General features: G+C 36.0%; 1 protein-coding gene across 1 annotated transcript; it reads left to right on the forward strand.

The window, feature by feature from the left end:
- Positions 1-289: 289 nt before the first annotated feature.
- LOC140146646 (uncharacterized) lies at positions 290-25,925 on the forward strand. Its single transcript, XM_072168516.1, has 2 exons — positions 290-1,160; positions 22,468-25,925. The coding sequence occupies exon 2, from the start codon at positions 22,518-22,520 to the stop codon at positions 24,960-24,962; it is 2,445 nt and encodes an 814-aa protein (XP_072024617.1). The 5' UTR covers positions 290-1,160; positions 22,468-22,517; the 3' UTR covers positions 24,963-25,925.

The raw sequence follows: 25,925 nt of genomic DNA on the forward strand, positions 1-25,925 counted from the left end.
TTAATGTATCCTTTATATAACCCGACATTTAAACGTTTTCTGACAACCTTTTGTAACCTTTTGCGAATGATGTCGAAAACGTTTTGTGTTTGCTGGGATATTATTATATATAGATAAATAGATAAATAGATATCCCCTAAAGCCGATTTGGGATGCCATTCATTCGAATAACATGAATAATACTTTCAAATTGAAACACATTGTGCATTTAAAGCTTGAGCTATAATAAACCATGTTATCTCATAGTTTATATAATATTAACAACATCAAAAATCAAGCATACCGTGGCAGCAGGTTAACTTGGCTAGTTCCCGAATTAGCACGGCGCTAGATTGACAAATTCTCCACGCTAACGAACTTCATACCACGGATATAATACCAGATACCACATAGCATGGGGTAGCCACGAGAAAGGCATATATGTTACAAATAGCCAGGCGTTTTGTTTCTGCCGTATAAGATATCATGACGCAGGACGGAGCAAATTCTTAACACATTTTCTGAAAATAGAGAGTGAGAGAGGATCGCGTCGTGTTTAACATTACCATGATTATCCAGTGGGCTGTACATTATATTTTATATACCTCATTATCTTCCACAAATTAAGGCGCCAAAATGTAAGTAATTTTTTGAACTCATGAACCAACACTAGCAATGGTTGTACTCAACAGAATTATACATCTTTATCTGGATTTCAAATTTTGATCATGAACATGTAAACATGTGACAGTTTTAAATATCTTGTCAACTTGGTCATCCAATCGCTTTCCGCAAAGTTAGGGTTATACACTGCCCAGTGGAGCGGCCACCCAATGGAAGCGGCTATCAATGAACATGATGAAACCAGCTACACGCGTCAATACGGGACCTCTTTGCTTATATTTCTTTAAACACCGGAATATTAAACATATAACATATCGCATTACTGGACGCCAGCTATTGAATTCACATCTTACATGCGCTTACGTCGTAAATTATAGTATGAGCCTGAAGATCCGAGGTGATGCTTCGTTTTGCAGATGATGCTGATGGACTATTCTTTTTAATTTTACTTAGATTTACTTTACTGGTTTTATGCGATTTATAGACAACGAGGAGATGGAATTATACTAGTATCTCTTTTATTAGCCTTCTACTTACAATGGGTGATACCATCAACGGTAAGTAACTTTATTGAATATGGTACTATCATGGGTCATTTTTGTAAAAAGTTTACGCAAGTATGTATGTGCAAGTTTCGTATGTCGGGTTATTAAAGGGTATAAAACGTTTTATAAAATAACATGCAATAACAATAACACTTAAAAAGTGTTAACAAAATATTTGGCAAAAACGTTTGCCAGTTTCGAAAACATTGTATAATATTGTTGTTGTTGTTGTTGTTGTTGTGTTATGTCAAACGTTTTTATAAATTTTTATGACCTTTACATAGCCCGGCATTTAAATATTATTAAACATTTTGACAAAAACCAAAACACGCGCATAATGTGTTTTTAGCGTTTTAAAAAGATATCTGTGTCTGTGGGTAAGTGATTAGTCTCTGGGGCATAGGTAATTTACAGTACGCGTGCCTTTGATTGTGTCAATAATAAAGGCATATCGATATTTTGTGTGTATTCGTGTGCGTTTGTGTAATTGTATGGGGTGTGTATAGACGATCCAACGAGCCAAGTTATGGTCAGAATTCATTCGGCCATTACTGGGTCCCCTTGCCTTTGCACCAATCTGGTGTTGTGACTGCCCAATTAGGTGGATGAAAGCCGCTTAAAAATCGATGTTATACTGTACTATGTTGTAAAATTTAATAATTCTTAAATATATACGTGTATAAACACGGGTGATGGAATGCAGTTTAAAATCCCCGCCAAGGCCGCATCATTTTACATGTCAGGTAAGATGGAGATGTAGGAATGCATGAAATTGGATTCGTCTATACGTTATACATCTTTAGTACACTTCTCGAATAAATATCGTTTTCAGCGGGTCTAATGATGTGGAAAGTCTACTATAAATAAACCATTGCCTTAATTCGTAGGGGTATGTTGTATGGGGTGTGTCTGGGTGGGGGTGTGGGGGTGTATATGTATGGGATGTTTTGGGCGCGTACGAACAGTGGACGCGCCAGGATTTATTTGGCGCCATTTGGCGGCAAAGTGAATGTCAGGGGGACAAAATCAACAAATTTGCTTACAATTGCTTCAAAAAGTGAACATTTCGTAATTTTTGTTAAAATTGGGGGGGGGGGAGAAAAAATATTTGGGGAAATACCCCCTTGCCCCCGTAGTGCTCCCACTTCGTACGATGGGTGGGGGTGCGTGTGTTTCTTTTGGTGAGTATGTGTGATAGTGTATTGGTTCTGCAACCTTAAGTTGCAGTGTGGTATGATTGACCAAAGCCGTTTGGTAATATTGGTAGGCACTATTATGTTCTAACTAAATCTGACCCTTAAAAACATATTTATGCACACGATAATGAAATTATTTGAACAATAATCAGATAATCAAGAAAAAGGAAATTTCAGATCTCGTTACGCTCATAACTATACGGCATAACTACATAATTGCCCCCTATTCAATATCATAATTCTCTTAACTCGATTGACCCATACCTCGGTCAACGACATTGTCGTGTTGCGTGTTAATTGGTTCGTGAATTTCACTCCTGCAATTCTAAGGTTAAAACTCTACATGAATTCATAGATTAATTACATTAGCGCTACTAGACACTTTGCCTTCTTCCAATATGTGTTTATTATGCATAGGATGTCTATCAGATTTATTAATAAATATTTTAACAACTAAATAAAATTAAAAGTAAATTAAATGAATCTGAAATTAAAACAAAATAAAAGCGTATTAAATTTAGGCATATAGAATATTGATATTAAGGTTAGCAACTATTTTAAACTGTTGCATTAAAAAAATTGCATTGATCATTTCATAGCGAGCGTGTTAAAGAATTCAAATATCACAGATATACTTTTGTAGGTCCTGTGGTTCTTGAGGTATGTTGTAAAGAGGGCTGAAACAACAACATTTTTGTAAAACGTAGATAACTTATTAACAACATAAATCAAGCAAGTTTTCAAAGCATATGATTTGTAGAATGAACTTTTACAAAACATCAAATTGTTAAATGTCAATATTGATGCAGATGATGAAATATTTTTGGCTGCTTCGACCAACAATAGACCGCGTCGCCTTAATTATAAAAGTACCATATCAAAACTATATAAAATAGTGATTTGACATGCAACTTAGACTTTGATTTATTTGAATAAGTATGTCCATTTTCTGTTTGAATGATCCAATAAATGTATGACGGTATCGCTATATAAGTAATAAAGTCAGCATATTGTAATTTCAACTTTTATATTAACCTATGCAATTACATTCACATTGTAACACGGCATTTGTTCCGGTTGGTGTACCTTTTCGTGTCTATTAAAAAGGAAAACCCTACAGTTTGCACATGTTATATCACATAGGATATGGATAGTCTACTTACACTTATCACACTAACTCACAATATCTTTTTCTATAGCAAAACTCTCAAGAACTACTATAACAAAATTATATGTTTGCATGTTTATACTTCTGTGATTAGTTATGTTGACTTCAAATCTGATTGTCTGTTTATTTATTTTTTATAAATATTTTTTCTATCACTTTGAGGGTTATTCATGGTGTACGAACATCCGACATCTGTTATTCAACTACGCCACCATGACCACACTGTGGAGATATCCCCCATATGGCATTGATATCTATGTAATTCTTTGATAGTCATACAAATAATACGAATTAAATATTTATATGAATCGTGTAATATTAAAATAGCCAAGTGATAAGACATGGAAGGAGATGTGTTTGATCATGTCAGTATAGTATAATTGGGTACAGTCCATTAGTCCGAAGGGCTAAATGCGAAAATGAATCAAGTTAGGGTAGAGGCATTTTTGGTTAATATTATGGTTAATATTTTTAACCATTTTTTTTAACTAGTAACTTCTATAACATTAACAATAGGTTTATTACGTAACAACAGCACAATATCGTAGCACAATAACCTTTAATGTGACTCTTTCAATGTGCCAACAATCACACATACCTTTGATTACATTTGCCGACAGTCACATGGTTTTGACGACAACAGTCAATTTTACCGACAAAATTGTGTATTGGTGTGTCACCCCCCCCATACCGCCCTCTAGCGACTGCCCTGGCTGGGTCTATGTGTTAATCTTATTCCATCTTCAATTTTTTTAAAATAATAATGTAATGTTTCAACAGTGGGGTTTCAACACGAATTACTGGCAAATATTTTGCCGGACAATATTCATGATGCGGATGGTCGAATTAATACTATCTCGGCACATCTAATTATTATGACATTTGTCCCCATTGCACAAAATGGATTGATTCAAATGAATAAATATTCCATACAATAATACAAATACTGCATCTCTTTTAGAAGTAAAATGTATATAAATAAATAAACATTGTAAATAATGAAACAATAGTAGAAGTAGAAGTAACTGAAATGAATAAATGTGCATGTTCTGAAAAAGGTCTACAATCAACGAAATTAATGTTGGCACACTCTGGCATGCTAAATGTAAATCGCCACCCCTCTCCCCCAGTTCAATGTTGATGAAAGCACTTTTTCCATTGGGCTCTCCAGTCTCCCCAACATTGATTGAGGGGGGAATAGGAGAGGGAAGGGGAAAGGAGAATGTTTGTACTTCTCATCAAACATAGTTATACTAATTTTACTGAATTATCAGAGCGGCAATGAAGAGTTACAACATATTATCAAGGTGTGCCAACTATTAATTTCGTTGATTGTAGATCATAATAATTGACCGGTGGTATTTAAAATGTCACATCTCCAAGTTCCGATTACTAATAATTATTAGCAATATTTGACAGTGTGTGTTTTCACTATTATGCTTATTGTCACCTTTAAAGAGTGGTAAAATACCTTTATACCAATTTAATAAGGTATTGCATATATATTTATTATTTGCATTTGTTACAAATGCGTTAAACGGCTTACCAGATGCGCGAGTTGAAGACTAGACGCCATTCATCATGTTCATGACATATTGGACGTGTGGGCAGAACCATTCTGCGCTAGTCTATTCAAAATGGTCTGACACGTTGCAGGTATAATAATGAGGATTTAATTTTCTTGTACACACCCATATATTGCAAATGATCGGCGAAACTTTAGAAAGCAATGTAAATTCCAATATTGTCACCCTCATAACCTAATTACCTAAGTAATTTTTTGTTCAGTGTTATATATATTTAAAAAAAAGGCAAAAAAGTGAAAAACAAATTGGACAATGACTGAGACAATTTGGTTATGTTGGTGTAGTGTTGGTGGTATTGAAATTAAAGTAGGTATATATTGATAAAGACAACGTCACCATGGTCACTGATATAGTGGTACAAGTCCTGGAATATCTGTCTAAGTCATTGAAATTAATTGTCTAAGTCACACTCACAAATAGCAAAGGTGTTTGAGTTGGGGTTTTTTTTGTTACAAGGTGGATATTTTAAAGATTGAGTTTAGCAAAAATAATCAAAACCTCAAAATGGGAGTTAGGTTATGTTATGTTAATGTTATTGATGTTATCAGGTGAGACGAAATGAGTATGAATCTGATCATATACGATTCATTCTTTCATTCATAAAAGGGCAAAAAAGCAAACTAAAACAGTACCAATTGACCAGCAGGGAAACATTCAATGGATCTAAAAAGGATGTAAGTAGCGTACACAACCAAGGAAAATAAAGGTTACAAACTGTTTAATATGTACAAAAACAACGACAAAACAACCGACGTTTCAGGAGCAAAAAAAAAACACCGTTTCAGGTATAATGATGGGGATTTAATTTTCTTGTACACAGGCGCGGATCCAGGCATGGGCACACCGGGCCCGTGCCCCCCCCCCCTTTTCGAGGGTCCTAATTTTTTTTTACAATTTTGTTGGAAAAAAATAAAACCCTTTGATTTACTTTTCATTTTTTACATCAACGGCCTCCCATGCCAGTGGCGGATGCATGCAGGGGCACACCGGACGGTACCCATTTCATGGTCCATGAATTGGCTTTAATTCGGCCTTTATTTTTATTTTTTTCCAAATATTATGAGGGGCGCATCCTCCCTCAGACACCCTCCCTCCGCGTATGGATAAAAAAGTCAATAGGCTTCTTTTTTTGGACCAGGCGCGGATCCAGATGGAACGGCACACTGGCCCGTGCCCATGCCAGCCCCTTCACGCTAAAAGAAATGAAGAAAGGAGAGAAGAGAAAGGGCGAAAATGAGAAAAAGAAGAGGAAATGGAGAAGACCAGGTGAGAAGAAGGGGGCAAATATTTGCACGTAATTGAGTGGGCCCAAGCCTATACTTGTCTGTGATTATTTTAGGCATTGCTTGAAGGCGAGTCCTCTGCCCAAAAGCCTGTGAAATTACTGCGGGCCCGCCGATACGCAGGGCCCGTCACATTTTATCACCAGTATTACGACGGACTCAATGTTGACTTCAACACCCATCCGTGCATGCTAGGCCTAATAAAGTGTCAGTCGGGACCAGTCCCGGGACAAGTGTAATATTTAAAATTTTGCAAATTGAGTTCGGGGCCTTTTTTTGTTATGAAAATTTTGAGTATTTCCTAGTATGTCATTGGTGGTATTTACCAATAAATGCCAATATTTCGCACCCGGTTAGTTGTGCCAAACATTCAAATTTACTAGCTTTCCAAGTACTTGCAATGCAAAATTATGAAACATGATCTTCATCCATGGCGTTGTCTTTTTAAAGACATTTCTTGTTTGTTTTAAGCAATGATAAAAGTGTAAAAATGATGCACCAAATGACTTAAATGAGACCTTCATTTTCCAACTTCTGAGGGGAGATAAACAGGTGACCGTTTTCACTTCTGTTTTGGACATCCGTACACTTTATGTTTTAACAAAAGCAATATAATTAGGCCTATAGTAATAGTGAATAATGGTCTAGGAGTGGCTTCAATTGTGCCTTCATTTCCACACATTTTCTAACTTATCGGGGGGGGGGGGGGACATCCGGACATCTCTCCTCAAACACCCCTGTGCGTAAACTGCGTATGCATAAAGAAGTTTTTCACTTCTGCTTTGAACACCAGGCCCTTTATGTTTCAAGCAATAATTGACACAATAGTGACAATTTTCCACCAAATGGTTTCAATTGTGCCTTTATTTTGCAAAATTTTCCAACTTCTCAGGAGGGAACATCCCACACTGCAAAAACAGCAGAGCAACACTTAATAAACACTTTAACACTTCATAAACACTTGTTTGTACAGTGAAGGTATAGGGATGTTAATTTATAAACATAAAACACGTTTAGAAATATGAAGATGTTTATGTTTTTAACACAAGATAGTGTTTAAAACATATTTAAAACCTATCTTGTTAAAAACAAACATCTTCATATTTCTAAACGTGTTTATTAAGTGTTGTTCTGCTGTTTTTGCAGTGCAATGCCTTTACGTATGCATAAAGAAGTTGCACTTCTGCTTTTGACACCAGACCCTTTATGTTTAAAGCAAACATTAATAGTGAAAAATTGTCGACGAACGACTTCAATTGGGCCGTCATTTCACAAATGTTCGGCTTTTCAAATTAAAACTTTACACAATAATAGTGCCAAAATGGTCCACCAAATGGCTTCAATTAGGTCTTCATTTTGCAAAAGTCTCTCAATTCTGAGGGGGCACATCCCCCTCAGACACCCCCTGCGTATGCATAAAGAAGTTAACCTTTTCGCTTCTGTTTTGGACACCCGACACTTTATGTTTAAAGCAATAATTTACACAATAATAGTGAAAGCTTGTCGACAAATGACTTCAATTCGACCGTCATTTCGCAAATTTTCGGCTTTTTCAAATTAAAATTTTACACAATTATAGTGCCAAAATGGTCGACCAAATAGCTTCAATTAGGTCTTCATTTTGAAAAAGTTTCTCACTTCTGAGGGCGGCACATCCCCCCTCAGACACCCCCCTGCGTCGCGCAAGCGCGACGTACGTCGCTGCCGCGCCGATTATTATAAGTTTGTGCCCCCCCTTTTCAAAAATCCTGGATCCGCCACTGCTTGTACACACCCATATATTGCAAATTATCGGTGAAACTTTAGAAAGTAATGTTAATTTCAATATTGTCACCCGCATAACCTAGTTGTCTATGTAATTTTTTGCTGTTTAAAAAAAGGCAATAAGTGAAAAATGACTTGGTAACAAATTGAACAATGACTGAGACAATTTGGTTATGATGGTGTAGTGTTGGTGGTGTTGAAATTAAAGTAGGTATATATGATCCATAAGATTTACGTATTCAAACTAATGATAAAGTCAACGTCACTGATATAGTGGTACAAGTCCTGGAATATCTGTCTAAGTCATTGACGTAAATTACCTAAGTCACACTCACAAATTTAGGCAGAAAAACATTAAGGTGTTTAAGTTGGGGTTTTTTTGTTACAAGGCGGATATTTTAAAGATTGAGTTTAGCAAAAATAATCAAAACCTCAAAAAGTGACTTAGTGAGTTAGGTTATGAGGGTGGCGATATGATGTTAATGTTATTGATGTTATCAGGTGAGACCAAATAAGTATGAATCTGATCATGCGATTCATCCTTTTATTCATAAAAGGGAAAAACAGCACACTAATACAGTACCAATTGACCAGCAGGGAAACTTTGAATGGATCTAAAAACGATTTAAGTAGTGTAGACAACCAAGTAAAATAAATGCTAAAAACTGTTTAATATGTACAACAACGTCCAAAATTTAGATTTAAAAAGACAAAACAACCGACGTTTCGGCAGCATATATAAAAACATCCCTTCTACAAGGTAAAAACATGACAGCTACACATGGCAGCTATTGCACTTACCCTCTTCCGGCACTGAGCAGTCGAAATGGTAACAGGAGGCTCATATGAGGTTAGCAACGTTTGCACAGTATTTTTAAATAAATAAATATATAAGTAAATACATAAATAAATAAATAAATAAATAAATAAATAAATAAATAAATAAATAAATAAATAAATAAATAAAAAACATTGTAAATAAATGAGAGTGAAACGCATTGCAAAAACTAATGAAAATGTGCATGTTCTAAAAAAAGGCCCAGATTGTGTCGATTGACTGAAGGTATTTAAGATGTCACATCGCCAAGTTCCAATTGCTAGTATTTGTTAGCAATATTTGACAGTGTGTGTTTTCACTATGCTTATTACCACCTTTAAAGAGTGGTAAAATACCACTATACCAATTTAATAAGGTATTGCATACAAATATAATATTTGCATTTCTTACAAATGCGTTAAACGGCTTAGCAGATGCGCGAGTTGAAGACTAGACGCCATGCATCATGTTCATGACATATTGGATGTGTGGGCAGAACCATTCTGTGCTAGTCTATTCAAAATGGTCTAAAACCTTGTAGGTATAATGGGAATATTTTAATCGTCTTGTACACACCCATCCATCGTAAGTGATCGGTGAAACTTTGGAAATTAATGTTAATTTCAATATGATAATTAATGTTATTTATGTTATCAGGTGCGACGAAATGAACATGAATTTGATCATTCATAAAAAGTATATTAATATTGTAATCGCAGTATTAAAACCGAATTGCAACAATATTACATGTACATACAAATTCATCCTCTTTCCGATAGGAACTGATTTTAGCGCCAAGAATTTTGGCTGACTCCTCAACTTGAAGGCGAACATTAGAAATGGTAACAAGGGGCTCACGAAGGTACTACATGTATTAATGAAAGACACTTTCATTGTAGCACACTTATTTGCATTTTTAAATTTAAAAATTGCATGTGGTTAATTTCTGCCCATTGCTCGAAATTATCAAGATACCTTGTAGCATGCATGTTTGTGAGATCATCCACATATTTAAGTGTGACAAATGGCGTATCAATAACCGCGTCATTGACTGAGTGGGCCAATGCAAATATCCTGAGATACACCACCATTCAGCGTTTTCCAGTTACTAGTTTGCCCATGATAACGAACATACTGCTGTCTTCCATCCAAACAAGACCGGCAGATGGACGTACTTCCAGGTAAATTAACTTTTTCATAAAGAAGTTGTGGTCCACTGTGTCAAATGCTTTGCTGAAATCAGTAATCGCTATGGTACTTATGTAACCAATTTTGTCGGCGTTCAAAATGGAGAGTATCTAAAAGTCTGATCAAGTAATGAGTGGTGAAGACACTCTTGCGATTTCTGTACTGGTTTGGATCAATACCACTATTTATGTCTTCCAACAGCCAAAAGCCCTCAGGGGCTGGATAAAAGTGTCCGTTTTATTTTGGTTCATCCGAATATCCATAGTTCATCATTCATGATATGAATGACACAAATATGAAATATACAGCAACAATATTCAATTAACGATTGTGGCTGCGATTTTTACAAACATTTTGGAAAACCCTTTTCACTAACTTAATCAATCAAATCAATCAATCAATCTTTATTTCATTCAAAATACAACAAAAAAACCTTAAAATAATGGCCTAAGTTTCATAATTTATCTAATGACACATATGCGAAATATGAGAAAACCTGTACTATATCTTTAATGTGTGCTTGAAGCACTTGTGGATGGAAGTGTGGGTGCGGGTTTAGACAGGTTTGGTTCTCAATTTAGATCATAATTTTGCCTCGTGAATTTGTAGTTGCTTTTAACCCTATTGCTTAGACATGAGAATGTAGACACTTGAGAGCTATGATGGCTTCCGATGATGTCATACCGCAGGAATATTCTGTAGCGTGGTCAATGATACTAGCGATGGCACAATACAATATTAAATTATGGTAGTTCATTTAGTTCTACGAACTATGTATGACCTTTTTATACCTATTGGATTCACATTTCACTGTAAATCCCAGCTGTACCACTTTTTAAAACGGAAGGCGTTATTATTATCTATATGTACCTTCATATTTCATATTTTGAAACGTATTCTCCTACACATAACATCACAAATCCAAAATAAAGTCTCCTTGCAAATAATCACACTTTCACTCTTGAAACAGATTCATCAGGATCGTTCATAGTTCAATAAAGTAGAAAAGGTTCTTTTTCAGATCCAATTATTCTGGTACTTACTCAGAAATATTTCAATTCATATCAGGAATCTTGATCACTCTGTTGTGGTGTTTCTAGATGTTTGATGAAACGGCAACACTGTTTGGTCTTGATGACATTTCCAAACTTCCTCGTTGCCGTTTATTGATGAGTTGATCGTAGATCTTGTCTAGTTTGTAAGCCCCTTCGTCTTTGTTCAAACAGTGTTGGCGTTTCATCAAGCATCTAGAAACACCACAACAGAGTGATCAAGATTCCTGATAGGAATTGAAATATTTCTGAGTAAGTACCAGAATAATTGGATTTGAAAAAGAACCTTTTCTACTTTAATCACACTTTCTTTCAATTTGTATCTAAATGCATCCTTAACATCTAGGTGTTTAAAAAGTATTACAACTCTACTGTTTAGTTAAACGACATGTTTAGATATCAAGCATCAATACCTGTATTATAATCGAAACACAAGCTAGGGTATGAGAGTTTGGATGCACTTAGATACCATTTTAAAGTGCGATAACTTGCCGAGCCAAAGGGAGGATGTTGATTTTATTTTGGATTTGTGATGTGTGGGAGAATAGGTTTCAACATGTGAAATTTTCTTTAAAAAATATCTCTAAAAAATTGGCTGATCGCCTAACGTGTTTAATGTTGTTGTTGCAGCTAAGGATTTACAGTAAGCATGAAGCAGATTCAATAACAGTGCCAAGCCTCCTCATAAATATTTTGGTGGATGTGACGGTCACCTCCCCCGGATCAGAGATGATCGGTCTTTGGGAGCTGACGTCGTACGAAGGGGTCTTTATGTATGCTATGAGCTGCGAACAGTCAAAAGCAAGTGCCCTTTACGGCTTTCTGGTTGAAAATAGGCTGAAAATAAAGCAGAGATGAGAGGAATGGGCAATGTGTGGGTCATTAGGAGCTGATATTATCAAAACCAGTGGTCTTTCAGTGCCTTTCTTTTAGTAGCATTATATTCATGGGTCTTTCGGAGCTACATTTTCTAAAATCAGGGGTGGTGTTAAGTGCCCTCCCCCAGTGCCACGACGGACCTGAAATTGGGCTACATAATAATGTCACTTATGTGCGTTCATTTGTGCGGGTTTTTTTTAATGAATATTTGGAAGAACTTATTATTTGTTGGGAGAATGGTAAATTTGTTTGTGTATTATAAACTATACAGTAAGCCAAAGCATTAAGGTACCAGTTATGATCACCCCCTGTACAGATATATCACAATTGGAACCAGCAACCAATAGCTGCATCTGTTAGCTCGAATTTAAGACCTCATTCGTTGAAATTGTTCAAGAAATATAGACACGACTATCCAAAAAGCCAAGGAAGATGTCAATTTAAAAGTTGCAGTTTGCTCCATTGCATGACCTATTGATTTGTACACAACACGTTCGTGAACTTTATTTAAGATATACAGGGGTGATCACAACTGGAATCTTAACTCTTTGGCTTACTGTATAACGTTATGGCAAAAGTTATATTTTAATTCGTTGCTCTATACATACTACACAAATATTAATTCGTTGCTCTGAATTAGGACAAACATTAATACTGGTATCACTGGTTAATATTACAAACCGGATATACAGCCTGTCTCAAAAAAAATTGTGCAAGTGAAGAGCGCCCACTCTGGCAATTAGAAAATACCGTTGTGACATAATGCTTACATCAACGTCAGGGGTGTAGTCTTAGCTCTCAAATGCCGTTTGTTCTGTTCAATTTGCTTGTTTTAATCTCGAGATATGTTTAGTTAAAGACAAAAGGGTAAAATCACAATTGTGCCACTTTTACTAGGGAAGAGGGCTTTACATGTAACAATGATAGCATCAAGTTTATTAAGAGTTCCTTTGTGAAATCAAAAGAATGCATCAATTACACAATACAAAATATTTTTGACTGTTTTATCATGATGCAGGAATGATGATTCTCTTTTTCCACTTAAAAGAGATTAAAAGATAAATAAATATTTCACATTCTGCTGTAAAATGGATTTCACATTCTGCTGTTCTGCATGTGCATGTCCATGATTTTATCATGGTAAATACTGTTCTCTTAGTCACTTAAAACATGTTAAAAGACAAACAAATATTGCGCACTTATACATGTTATAGGTTAATAAACGCGTATTACTTGTTGGGAGAGATATTAGACAAAATAATGCACGTGTGCTGATGTTGATGCGTCTAATGCATGCATGCGCCCCGAAAGGGGAGTGCATTAAACGCATCAACGTCAGCTATCATTGATTAACATGTACAGCTATCTTTCCTAGTAAAAGTGGCACAATTGTGATTTTACCCTTTCGTTGCTAAATAAACATATCTCGAAATTGGAACAAGCAAATTGAACAGAACAAACGGCATTTGAGAGCTAAGACTGCGCCCGTGACGTTGATGTAAGCAATATGTCACAACGGTATTTTCTAATTGCCAAAGAGGGCGCTTTTCACTTGCACAATTTTTTTTGAGACAGGCTGTATATTATATTGCATACCATATCACACGTGGATAGTTGTTGTAAAAGATGAAAATGTCGAATGGGTGAATTGGTGCAACGCACTGAGTGGCTTGTTTATATTGAGACGTTTTATAGTAAGTTTTGCATGTAAACACTGGAAAGATCATTTTAGAGTGTGACCGTGTGAGCTCGTTTTGATGTTCATCTTTTGGTTCACGTGGCTTGAACATGGTGACGTTGGAAGGTTAACATGATTAGATATTAAAAATTAAATGTCAGATTTCTTTAATGAAATGCCATGATCTGTGTCACTAGAAGCGTGGAATAAATAAAGGTTTAATGGTATGAGATAGCAACGCCGTATTATGTTCAATCTTATAATATGAAATTGGTTAACTTTTTTTTCAAACCTGATTTTGTCGCATAATTTGTAATGCAAGTTTAACATAATGTCGTATTCAGACGTTAAGTCCCCATAACACTCTAAGTTACAGGGTGTCCCACGAAAAATTACCGAGTAAAAAAACATTTAAATTGTAACGCATAGCCTATTTATTGTGCATCACATACGAAAATTTTATTTGATTCGGTTGACTGGTTGCGAAGAAATTAACGATTACACAATGCGAGCATTAATGCAGTTCATTCCAAGTTTGATCAAGAGCGCTTTTTTTCATACTCGCTCACCGCTTCCTAAAATTTGTGTATCTCATTAAATTTAGTCCACATATATTTTATAATCCGACGGTGTTATGTTATTCATGCTTTCACTGAAGATGAATATCAGTTTGTCCGAGAAAACTTTGATTTCTGCAATTGGAAGCTTTCCATCTTTAATTCTTTAGGTTATGCAAATAACATATTATGTTATATTTTAACTTACCGAAGAACATTTGAGCCAGGAATGACAATAATCATGATGATCACGTGCTTACAGCTTTACGTGTGATGTTTGATAGCATGCAACATTAATGTTGAAGTTTTCAAAGATTTAAACTTTGCTTTACAATTTCTAAAATATTCCAAAAACATTAATGTGTGTGAGAATTTTTTAAGCCAGCTGGAACTCTTTATGCAATAATGTCAACATTAACGCAAAAATATATTTACAAGTACTGATTATCATATTACATGCAAGCTTTCATTTTCAATATTGTGTAGGTTTTCAAATTTGAACAAAACCTAATAAATGTTTTGCAAGAAACATATAGTTTAAAAAGAACGAAAAGGAGTTCACAGAACAAAATATGAAGCCCATTGACAGTTAACCACAAGTGCGCATTGTGTTGAATGATCTTTCTTTCAAACTTGGAATGAAGTGAATTGACGCATGCGTTATGTAATCGCTCATTTTTTCGCAATCAGTCAACCGATTCCAGTACAATTGGCGTATAAGATGCAGAATAAGATAGGCTATACGCTAATATTTAGATTTTTGGATTTTGATGTCTATTTCTCGACTTATGTCCAAATTCATTAGCTCGGTATTTTTTTCTGGGACACCGTATATTTCCGCTTAAAATGGGCATAACCTTTTTAGGCACCGCATTCAATTTGGTTCTATAGCACTATCATACCCTGGTCATGTTATAAATTGTATCAAGCATCATAATTAATAGTGTTAACGTTTTTCATTTAAATAAAAAACGAAAACACTATGCCAATGTTCGGGGTACGATAGAAAGAGCCATCGGCACCTATCGGGACGCTACCAAATTAGACGATGGGCTTTATTGCTAATATTTAAGAATTTTGCGTAAATTATGGCTTTAAAACAGGATGCTGGTTGTTTGGAGTTTGTTCTTTGGAGTACCGCATTTAATGTTCCCGAGTTGTTGTTGTTGTTGTTGTTGTTGTTGTTGTTTGGGGGGTTGTTGTTGATGTTGTTTTCTTTGTTTGTTTTTTTTTTTGTTGTTGTTAATGGTGTTGTTTTTTTTTTGAATAAGGTATACGTTAAATATTTAGCCAAAAATAGCATTTTGTACATAATTGTTCAAATTCCCGATTGCGCGCTCCCATTATGACGTCATAACCCCGGGTCATAACACTATTACGTGAGGAATATTTTAGTATGACTGGAAAGAGGGAAAACAAAATAGCTATACTTTGGCATTAATAACATATGTAACAGTATATGAGGTTTAATATAGACAAATATCCACCTTCGCACTTTATATGACAATAATGTATAACAGTTCACAGTTTACTCAAGCCTAACATCTGCTATAGTAATCAACAAAGTAGATGCATTTTACTTCTGAAATAGGTGTATTATTTGTAGGATTGTATGGGATATTTATTTATTTATTTATTTATTTATTTATTTATTTATTTATTTATTTATTTATTTATTTATTTATGTATTTATTTATTTATTTATTTATTTATTTATTTATTTATTTATTTATTTATTTATTTATTTACAAATAAATAAATATTGAGATTTATCTAGAAAGGCAACCGTTGCACTGAGTTTCACTGCATACCCTCACTTTCGATCATTTGGTACCCAATGATCGAAAGTGAGGGTATGTCATAAAACTCAGAGTAACGGTTGCCTTTCAGAGGTCTCTACTTTAAAATGTGTTTTACGCTCTCTTGTAATGGGATTGAGCACTCTTAATTTCAAGGTTAGTCAAATTGAAAACTAATACTGTTATATTTATTTATTTATTTATTTATTTATTTATTTATTTATTTATTTATTTATTTATTTATTTATTTATTTATTTATTTATTTATTTATTTTCGCCAATATTGCATTTTACTTATTCTTAAGGTTAGCAACTATTTTAAACTGTTGCTATTTGGTAGTTCACAGCATCTTGCGAATGGTAGTGAGCTTTGGCAAAATTGTATCGATCATTTCATAGTCAGTGTGTAGAAGAATTTAAATATCACAGAGTTCTGTAGGTCCTGTGGTTCTTCAGTTATGTTTTTAGAGGGCTGAAACAACAACACTTCTGTAAAAGGTACATAACCCATTAACAACAATAAATCAAGCAAGTTTTCAAGTATATGATTTGTAGAATGAACTATTACAAAACATCAAAGTGTTATTTTCAATAATATATTGATTAAGATAATGAAAATCGATTTTCATTATCTTAATCAATATATTATTGAAAAATAACACCTTGATGTTTTGCAAAAGTTCATTCTACAAATCGTATACGTTGCAAACTTGCTTAATTTATTGTTGTTAATGAGTTATGTACGTTTTACAAAAGTGTTGTTGTTTCAACCCTCTTTACAACGTAACTCAAGAACCGCAGCACCTATAAAAGTATATCTGTGATATTTTAATTCTTCTACACACTCGCTATGAATTGAGCAATGCAGTTTTGCCAAAGCTACTACCATTCGTAAGATGCTGTGAACTACCAAATCACAACAGTTTAAAATAATTAATAAAGCTAGTCTGCTCCTGAATTTACAAGTAGAATCTGCAGGTATTTAACAAATTATAAATTATGCTTGCCTACTGTGTTATTACTTTGGAAGGCATATTGATCATAGTGCTATTTTTTCATCGTCTTAAGCTGTGCCACGCTTCATTTGGTGGTATTCTTGGGATTAGTTAAAGTACGATATGCTGCATAGCTATACACCCGACCAGTCTACCTAAATTACATCAGCATGATCAGAAAGCAGGCTGCGTAAAATATGCGCCTGCAAAACATTAATTTAGTCACAGATAATTAGGTAAGGGACACCTAGTAGTAATTACATACAAGTTGCTTCCAGCCAAAACCGGTGAGCTGAGATGTATGTTTTCGGAAAACAGAGATAATTGAAAACACATTTTAAAATGTTTCGAAGTACGTGATCATGTGCTGGAACATTAATGTAGTACGCCTGCATTCTCTGGATAGTGAAAAAAATTCCTATTAAAGCTTAGATATTTATAATACAATATCAAGGGAAAAGGATTACGCATCATACACTGGAACACAGAAACGTTCAAACATTACAAACTAGCACACGAGATCAAATTAATCACAAGCATAATGAAACATAACATGCATAGGCAGATAAACCAAAGAAACAAACTCAGGACATACCTGCCTGTGCGGGGACATGAACCACAGACCTCTCAAAACTAACCGTCGTACGTCTACCTACTACGTCTAAAATCGCATAACATCTTGAAAATAGGGGGTTGGTAATGATACATGTTCGGTTCGCTGGGTGTATTTTCCGATTTAAGGCCCAAGGTTTGAGAGTAAATCGTGGTCCACGTTTGTTTGTACAACCGGTCGATTGGGGAGGACACACACTTGTGGGTCCTGATGAGACCAGGCTTAAGCAGCCTTAAAAGTTTTTATAATTATGCTGGACTATAGACGAATTCAATTTCACGCATTCCTACACCTCAATGGAGCTATAGCTGCGTCCCCGTTACCACCTAAAATGTGAAATGATGCGGCCTTAGCGGGGATTTTAAACTGCATTCCATCACCCATATTGCACTAAGACAAAAGAATGCCCGGGGGGGGGGGTTCTTCCTGGTTGAAGGTATACGGGGATGTGCCACGGTTTTGGGGTACCTTTTCAGCGATTTTGGTATATCGATGGGTGGGTTTTCAGTGGAGACCAATGCGCCCAATTGGGCGCATTTTGGAAAAAGTGCCCTTAAAGCACCCAATTATGGCAAATTTGGGTGCTTTTTGGGTGCTTTTTGTTGAAAATTGGTATACTGATGGGTAGCAAAAAGAGCAAAAAGTAGGTATAGAGAAAGTCAGCATCCGAAAGTCTGCGTGGCACATCCCCGTACAAAATTTTTCGAAGAACCCCCCCGGGAAAGAATGATGAGCGTTTATTATAACATAATACAATATAGGATCGATTTTAAGCGGCTTTAATCCAACCAATTGGGCAATCACAACACCAGTTTGGTACGGAGGGGGCCCAGTAATGGCCGAATGAATTCTGACCATCACTTGGCTCGTTGGATTCGTCTATGTGAAGAGAAAAGAAATAGGATTGGGGAAAGGGGGAAGGGAAAAGAAAGGCCACTCCCAATAAATCAATTATTGTACACAGCCTTTGATCGAGAATTAAGAAATTGGAATTTTTTATTTCATGCCTCGATACAAAGGCTTTGTTTGCACCCGGAAATGTTTGCGAATTGTTTGTGGGTATTGGGTGGTTTTTACTGTTACTGTTGATTCTTACCATGCTTACTGTCGGTGTGGAATGGGAATGTGGGGTGGGTTATATGTATAGTATATCCCGGTGGGTATGCATTAGGGTGCATCAAGTGCCCCTCATTTCAACCATATTTTTTGCTCCTAGTTTCAAACTGTGCCATTTAACTAGAAAATCATCCCCTCCAAATTTAAATTCAATCGGATGTCGGGAAGGGGGTCCACCGTGAGCTTAAAGTTCGGACAGAGGCAACCAGTAAAAGTCCGGCCGGCAGCTATTGTATTATGTATACAGTTATACACACACATTAATAGCTGCCTTTAGTGAAAGTTTTTATAGTACTTCAAATCTCAGACAATACTCAATAAAATGCAAATCCATTTGAACTAATCAAAAACGCAGCTATTTTCAGACATATTTTGAAGTCATAATAATAGCTGCCATGTGCATGTTTCTCTATTTACAGCCATTTCTGCATGAAAAATGGGTCCATCACGCACTACAAGCTTAAAGTGTGTGCATGGTAGGTGCTTTTAACTTAATGACAAATAAATCAGGCAGCTATTTAGTTTTCATTACATTATACTGCACATCACTGTGGCTTCCTTATGAATAACAATGTAATAAATGCACTTAGTTTACCATTGCTTAATATTTATCAGTCCATATGATACAAGTTTGGTAAATTAGGTACTAATAGGTAGTGTCATTCAGTTTACGCTTTCTCAGATTAGGTTTCCATTTTCTATCTTGCTCCACCACTTACAAGACATTTTGATATTTCCTGGCTGCTATCTGGGCACTAGCAGCCAGGAAATCTGCAGTGAGTTTCACGCTATGTTCTGCTGCATCATTTACCACATTGACAGCTCTAACATTGCTAAGAGATTGCAGATAAGCTGAGGACTCCGGCCAAGTGTCAACATTGTCTGCTAGGAATTTGTCATTGATCTGCAGGATGTTCATAGTGAACCACAAGTCCTTGACTGCAAAACCAGCTAGGACTTTCGACTGGGTGATATTATCAGGGTCAGGGAACACATGGCTTTAGTACTGCTGCATCAGGTTCAACTTTGAACAAATAGCCTTCTCGCTCTCGCTAAAGCCTGTCTCCCTTGTACTGGTACGTACCTTCCACTGAAGAGAGCAAGCGGTGCCATCTCTTTGGTGAGGTACTACAGATGTCTGTTCAGGGCTTTGCGTGCACTTGTTGCAACACGGGAATTGATATCGGTGACGCTGTATAACTGGAGATCGTTCCATGGCACGTCAGAAGGAACACTGCATGTCGTCCACCAGGAACTGTAGATTATTGTTGCAAATTTACAAATACAACAAATTCACATAATTATCTTGGGTAGCTGGTGGTGCTTTGTTGTCACAGTACCTTGCGGAAGCTGTTCAATGTGATTCTGCATTAGAGAGATTTGGATACTATAAAGCAGTTTGGACAATCCTAGCGCAGGCTTTGGAAACTAAATTCCCGAAGAGCCAAAGTTCCAAAAGAGCCAAAGAGCCATCAATGTGGTAAATGATGCAGCAGAACATGGCGAGAAACTCAGTGCAGATTTCCTGGCTGCTGCCCAGATAGAGCCCTTGATTTATATCAAACTGTCTTGCAAGTGGTGGAGCAAGATAGAAAATGGACACCTAATCTGAGAAAGTGTAAACTGAATGACACTACCTAATTTAGCAAACTTGTTTCATATGGACTGTTAAAATATTAAGCAATGGTAAGATAAGTACATTTATTACATTGTTATTCATAAGGCAGCCACAGTGATGTGCAGTATAAAGTAATAAAAACTAAATAGCTGCCTGATTGATTTGTCATTAAGTTAAAGGCACCTATCGTGCACAAACTTTATAAGCTCGCAGTGCACGATGGACCCATTTTCCATGCAGAAATAGCTGTAAATAGAGAAACATGCACATGGCAGCTATTATTATGACTTCAAATATGTTTGAAAATAGCTGCCTTTTTGCTTAGTGCAAATCGATTTGCATTTTATTGAGTATTGTCTGAGATATGAAGTACTATAAAAACTTTCACTAAAGGCAGCTATTAATCTGTACGTATAACTGTATACATAATACAATAGCTGCCGGCCGGACTTTTACTGGTTGCCTCTGTCCGAACTTTAAGCTCACGGTGGACCCCTTCCCGACCTCCGATTGAATTTAAATTTGGAGGGGATGATTTTCTAGTTAAATGGCACAGTTTGACATTAGGAGCAAAAAATATGGTTGAAATGAGGGGCACTTGATGCACCCTAGTATGCATATGTGACGGGTGTTTATCAAGATGAATGCTCCTTATTTCATTTGGCCTGTTCTCATAGCTCATTTTAGGCCGTATAAAATTAATGTTTTGGTTCTTGTCCAGAGGATTTTCATGAATTAATGAGGGAGGGAGTTTTTTCCCTTCGATGTAACATTAGCATTGTTAGTAGTTTCCGGTCTTTTCCGAAGTGTTCAAGGAAAAGAGGAGGAGACTCCTTTTCTTTCCTTTTTAAAATGTGAGATTCTGAGGGATAAAACCCCTAGACACAATAGAATTGGAAGATATCCTTGTTCTCTAATTACTAGTAAGTTTATTTACATTTATAAAGTTTTCATGAAGTCTTACATTTTTTGACAAATCTAAAATAAAAATCAAATCAAAACAAAATCTGACAAATCCCAGACATTGAGGAGGGAGGGAACGAGAACTAAAACATTCAAACACTGTATTATATCTATAAACTAAAATATATTTCCAAAAGTCTTATTTCCAGTCGCATAGTCCAATATCTTAGCCTACATTCTAATAGACATTTTACCCTCAAATTAAGCAGTATGATAAAAATAATAAATTCAAAGGTCATTCAATAAGTGCATACTATAGAAGATAATAAATGAGATTGGCATGTTGACGCTATGGTGCATGTTTAGATTATTTGGTTTCCATCGATGCTGTGGTAGTGATGATGCAGTGCGAAAATTATAGCAGTTTTAACATCTTAGCGACATTTGCTTACATTCATAAGCATGTTTACCGCTGAATAGATGTTGACATATATTACTGTGCTATAAAGGTCATGAAAACGTTTGAATACGTTATGTATGAAAACACACTACAAAAATATTTTTCAAATGTGTTCAAAATGTTACTGTAACTTATTTTTTGCAAACATTAATTTTGCCAAATGTTTTGTCAACGCTTAAATAACATTATGTTAGAAAATTCGCAAGAAGTTATCAAGAAATGTTTTTGAATGTTATGAAAACGTTTTATACCCGTTATAAACCCTTTATATAACCCAACATAAAAACGTTTTCTGAAAATATTTTCTAACCTATAGCGAATGATGTCGAAAAAGTTTTGTGTTTGCTGGGTCGGTAAGGTCTAATATTTTTTCTGAAGACCCCATCTCAATAATGCATAGCAAAATCAATCATCGTTCGCCATTTTAAAACTACATTACGAAGATTACTTTTCTCCAAGCATGTCCGATGAAGGTATAGGCCGACATTACCATGTATCGGAAATCTGGTATGCATTTCAAACGGAAGTCCCCCTGGAATAGTGCATGATGGGATAAAGGTAAAACAGTCTATTGATTGAAGAAAGTTACAACGATATTATTTATTTAGAATTCTATATAACCCTTTCACTGTATTATTTTATTGCAGATTAACTCCAGTGACATTTTCAACTGGACAGAGGCAGACACAGTGGACCAATGATGACTTTAACCAAACTACCAGTATTACTGTGGACCATAGGAACCCTTCTTGGAACGTCCCATCTGGTTCAAACTGAATCAGATTGTGTAAAGCACAATACATCATTGATACCACGATGTCATTTCGATATTGATACCGATGCCATAAAATCAGATAAAACGATACAAAATTCAGTGAAATTTAGACCAAAGAAACATGAGCTATGTCTCACAGAAGTGATGTCTTTTGGTCCAGAAACCTTGATTGAGGTGACGACCTCAGGTGGAAATTTGAGTGATTCTGGTCAAGTGTTTGCCGAAAGGATTCGAACAGATGGCTGCACCAAAGACGTCGTATCATTAATGACTGTTGAGAACTTCGATGGATGCCAACGAAATATATTGCAGAATACTTCTATCAATCTGTATCTACAAACTTCCGTGAGTATTCAGCTACAGGCTGTGAGTCAACGAGCTAAAAGGGAGAATGCAAGTCTTTGTACTGACTCTGTAAAAGTTTATGGGAGCTTCACGCAATGTAGGTGGGTTGAATATGAAACAGGTGAGAATGAAGTGATTAGATGTAACTTTGAGTGTCTTGCGGGTTGTAGCTGCACACTTGGGGACAGGGAAGTGGTGTCATCGTGTGGTGGTGATGGTAGCAGGGATAAGAAGACGCTTATTGTCTACCCAATACCTGCTAAAATATTGCACTTGGCACATATGGGACTGACTTCCCTTTCATCTGAAGCATTTCGAAGTCTCAGAGGCAAAGAGGCTATTGTCAAGAAACTGATGTTACACCATAATAAATTGACTGCTCTACCAGATGGACTTTTTTATGGATTACGCGATATGTATTCATTGAATTTGTCATTTAACGCTATATCCAAGCTGCAGCCTAATGTATTCGAAGGTCTTACAAACTTGGTGCAACTTTTTATGGAGAGCAATAACATATCGAGTTTGCCTGATGGAGTTTTTAATGGGTTGGATAATTTGGAGAAACTTTGGTTAACCAATAATCAAATCACGCATCTTCAAGCTAACGTGTTCTTACCAATGGTGAATTTAGTCATTATCCGACTAAGGAATAATATTATACAACATATATCTCCCGGAGCGATGACTGGGATGCAGAATGTTAAGAATATTGATATGAGTTTTAATCAAATTAGATCTCTTGATAAAGGTGCTCTGAGTGGGTTGCGAGAAATAACGGACTTAACTTTGCATAATAATAATATCGAAAGAATAGACCCTGGTGTATTCCTGGACACACCTAATTTAATAAACCTATGGATTTACGGTGTAGATAACACTTTAATCTACGTAAGTCATAGCTCCTTTAAGGGTCTTACTAACAACTCCCTGGTCATAGTGGCTAAAGCAGCCACCTGCTGTTTTGTTAGAGAAGCACAGTGTGAAAACAAGAGTCCAGAAAGCGCTTTTCTAACCTGTGAGCGATTACTTCCAAACGGAGTGCTACGGGTATTGATGTGGATTTTAGGATTATGCGCGTTTCTCGGGAATATCGCCGTCTTGTATTGGCGTTATTCGCGTAAAGTGCGCGAGAACCCAGTCCAGTCGTTTTTGATTACTAATTTATCAATTTCTGATTTACTAATGGGTGTCTATATGCTTATTATCGCCTCGTCTGATGTATATTTTGGAAATAATTTCCCGCCACAAGCAGATACATGGCGTAACGGATTCACCTGCAAGTTTGCAGGCTTCGTTGCTATGGTTTCCAGTGAAGCATCTGTGTTTTTTGTCACCTTAATCAGCATAGATCGACTTTTTCGTATAAAGTATACATTCAGCAAGTTTACTATGCAAGAGAGATCTTCTTACGTGATCTCCTCGGCCCTATGGATCATAGCAATATCAATTGGTATCGTTGCGATCATTTTGTCTGTTAAAAAACCAGACCTTTATCAGATGTCCGAAGTGTGTATTGGTTTGCCACTAACACGGAAAAACATTCACGAGCCATACAAAGTTCAAATCGGTAATCGTAAGAGAAAAGTACAGAAGTTCATCCGCAGTGAACCAGCTATGTTCTTCTCAATGGCCATCTTCCTCGGATTAAATCTGTTCTGCTTTCTCATTGTTGCAATATGTTACTTACAAATTTTCATCACCGTCAAGAGATCGTCTAAAAAAGCTGGCGGGAAATCTGATAAGGAGGTAAAGTTAGCCATTAAAATGGCTGTTATAATATGGACGGATTTTTGTTGCTGGGTGCCCATTGCAATCCTTGGTATCTTGGTTCAAAGCGGAGCTGTAGATATTTCCCCAGTCGTCTATGCGTGGATTGTCACGTTCATTTTACCAATCAATTCTTCCGTTAATCCGTTCTTGTATACAATTGCTACTCTCACCACTGAACGTCTGAGGCAGAGATTATCTTCAATCGGTGAAACTTTAACTGGAATGGGATTACTAAGAACTAGTTCGTAAATTACCACTGAACGAGTGAGGCAGAGATTATCTTCAATTGGTGGAACGTTATCAGGAATGGGAATACTAAGAACCAGTTCATAAATTACCACTGAACGTCTGAGGAAGAGATTATCTTCAATTGGTGAAACATTAACCGGAATGGGTTTACTAAGAACTAGTTCATAAATTATAACTGAACGTCTGAGGAAGAGATTATCTTCAATTGGTGAAACGTTAACCGGAATGGGATTACTAAGGATTAGTTCATAAAAAAGAGTTAAATTTTCATGTATGGTGTGATTTTTAATCCTGAAATTTGATTAAGCAAACTATGTTGCTGTGGTCCAATCCTTACAGGACCAAAGACATTAAACAAATAAAAGTGTCCATCTTAAACCGGGCTATTGCAGTTGATAATCCATACCTCATGTAGAAAACATGACTTTTACCTTCCACATACGGTGTGTGGATTTCAAATAGGGTTACCTTAATGGGCGATTGAAATACACACAGTACCGCTCCTGTGTAGGAAATTAAGGTCACGTCTCTTTAATAGTGGCGAATGGATTTATTTAGAGTAGCACATTGACTAAAATTGTACATCACTGTTAAAATTTAATTCATCAAAAAAGGGTCTAATTCGACTAATTAAAGATTTAGTCGTACAAGAAAAAATTCGCTATTCACGAAAAATAATGCTGAAACGATGTACAGTGTGTATCAAAATGATTGATACCCATCAATATCCACTGAGCATGGCCAAGATTCCCACATCAAAATGCAGTTTAATCCACCTTATTTGTAGATTTATGTTATAAACGGTTTTTAAAACGTAATTTATAGTCATTTCAATGTGGAATGTGGAAGAAGCTGGTGTTTCATTTATAGACAAAGCTGATGGGTACCAATCATTTTGATACACCATGTATTTGTAATGGTAAAATAACCATAATACCATTTACATAATTTGCATCAATTCAA

Source organism: Amphiura filiformis, chromosome 2, assembly GCF_039555335.1.
Source record: "Amphiura filiformis chromosome 2, Afil_fr2py, whole genome shotgun sequence".
Taxonomy (NCBI): domain Eukaryota; kingdom Metazoa; phylum Echinodermata; class Ophiuroidea; order Amphilepidida; family Amphiuridae; genus Amphiura; species Amphiura filiformis.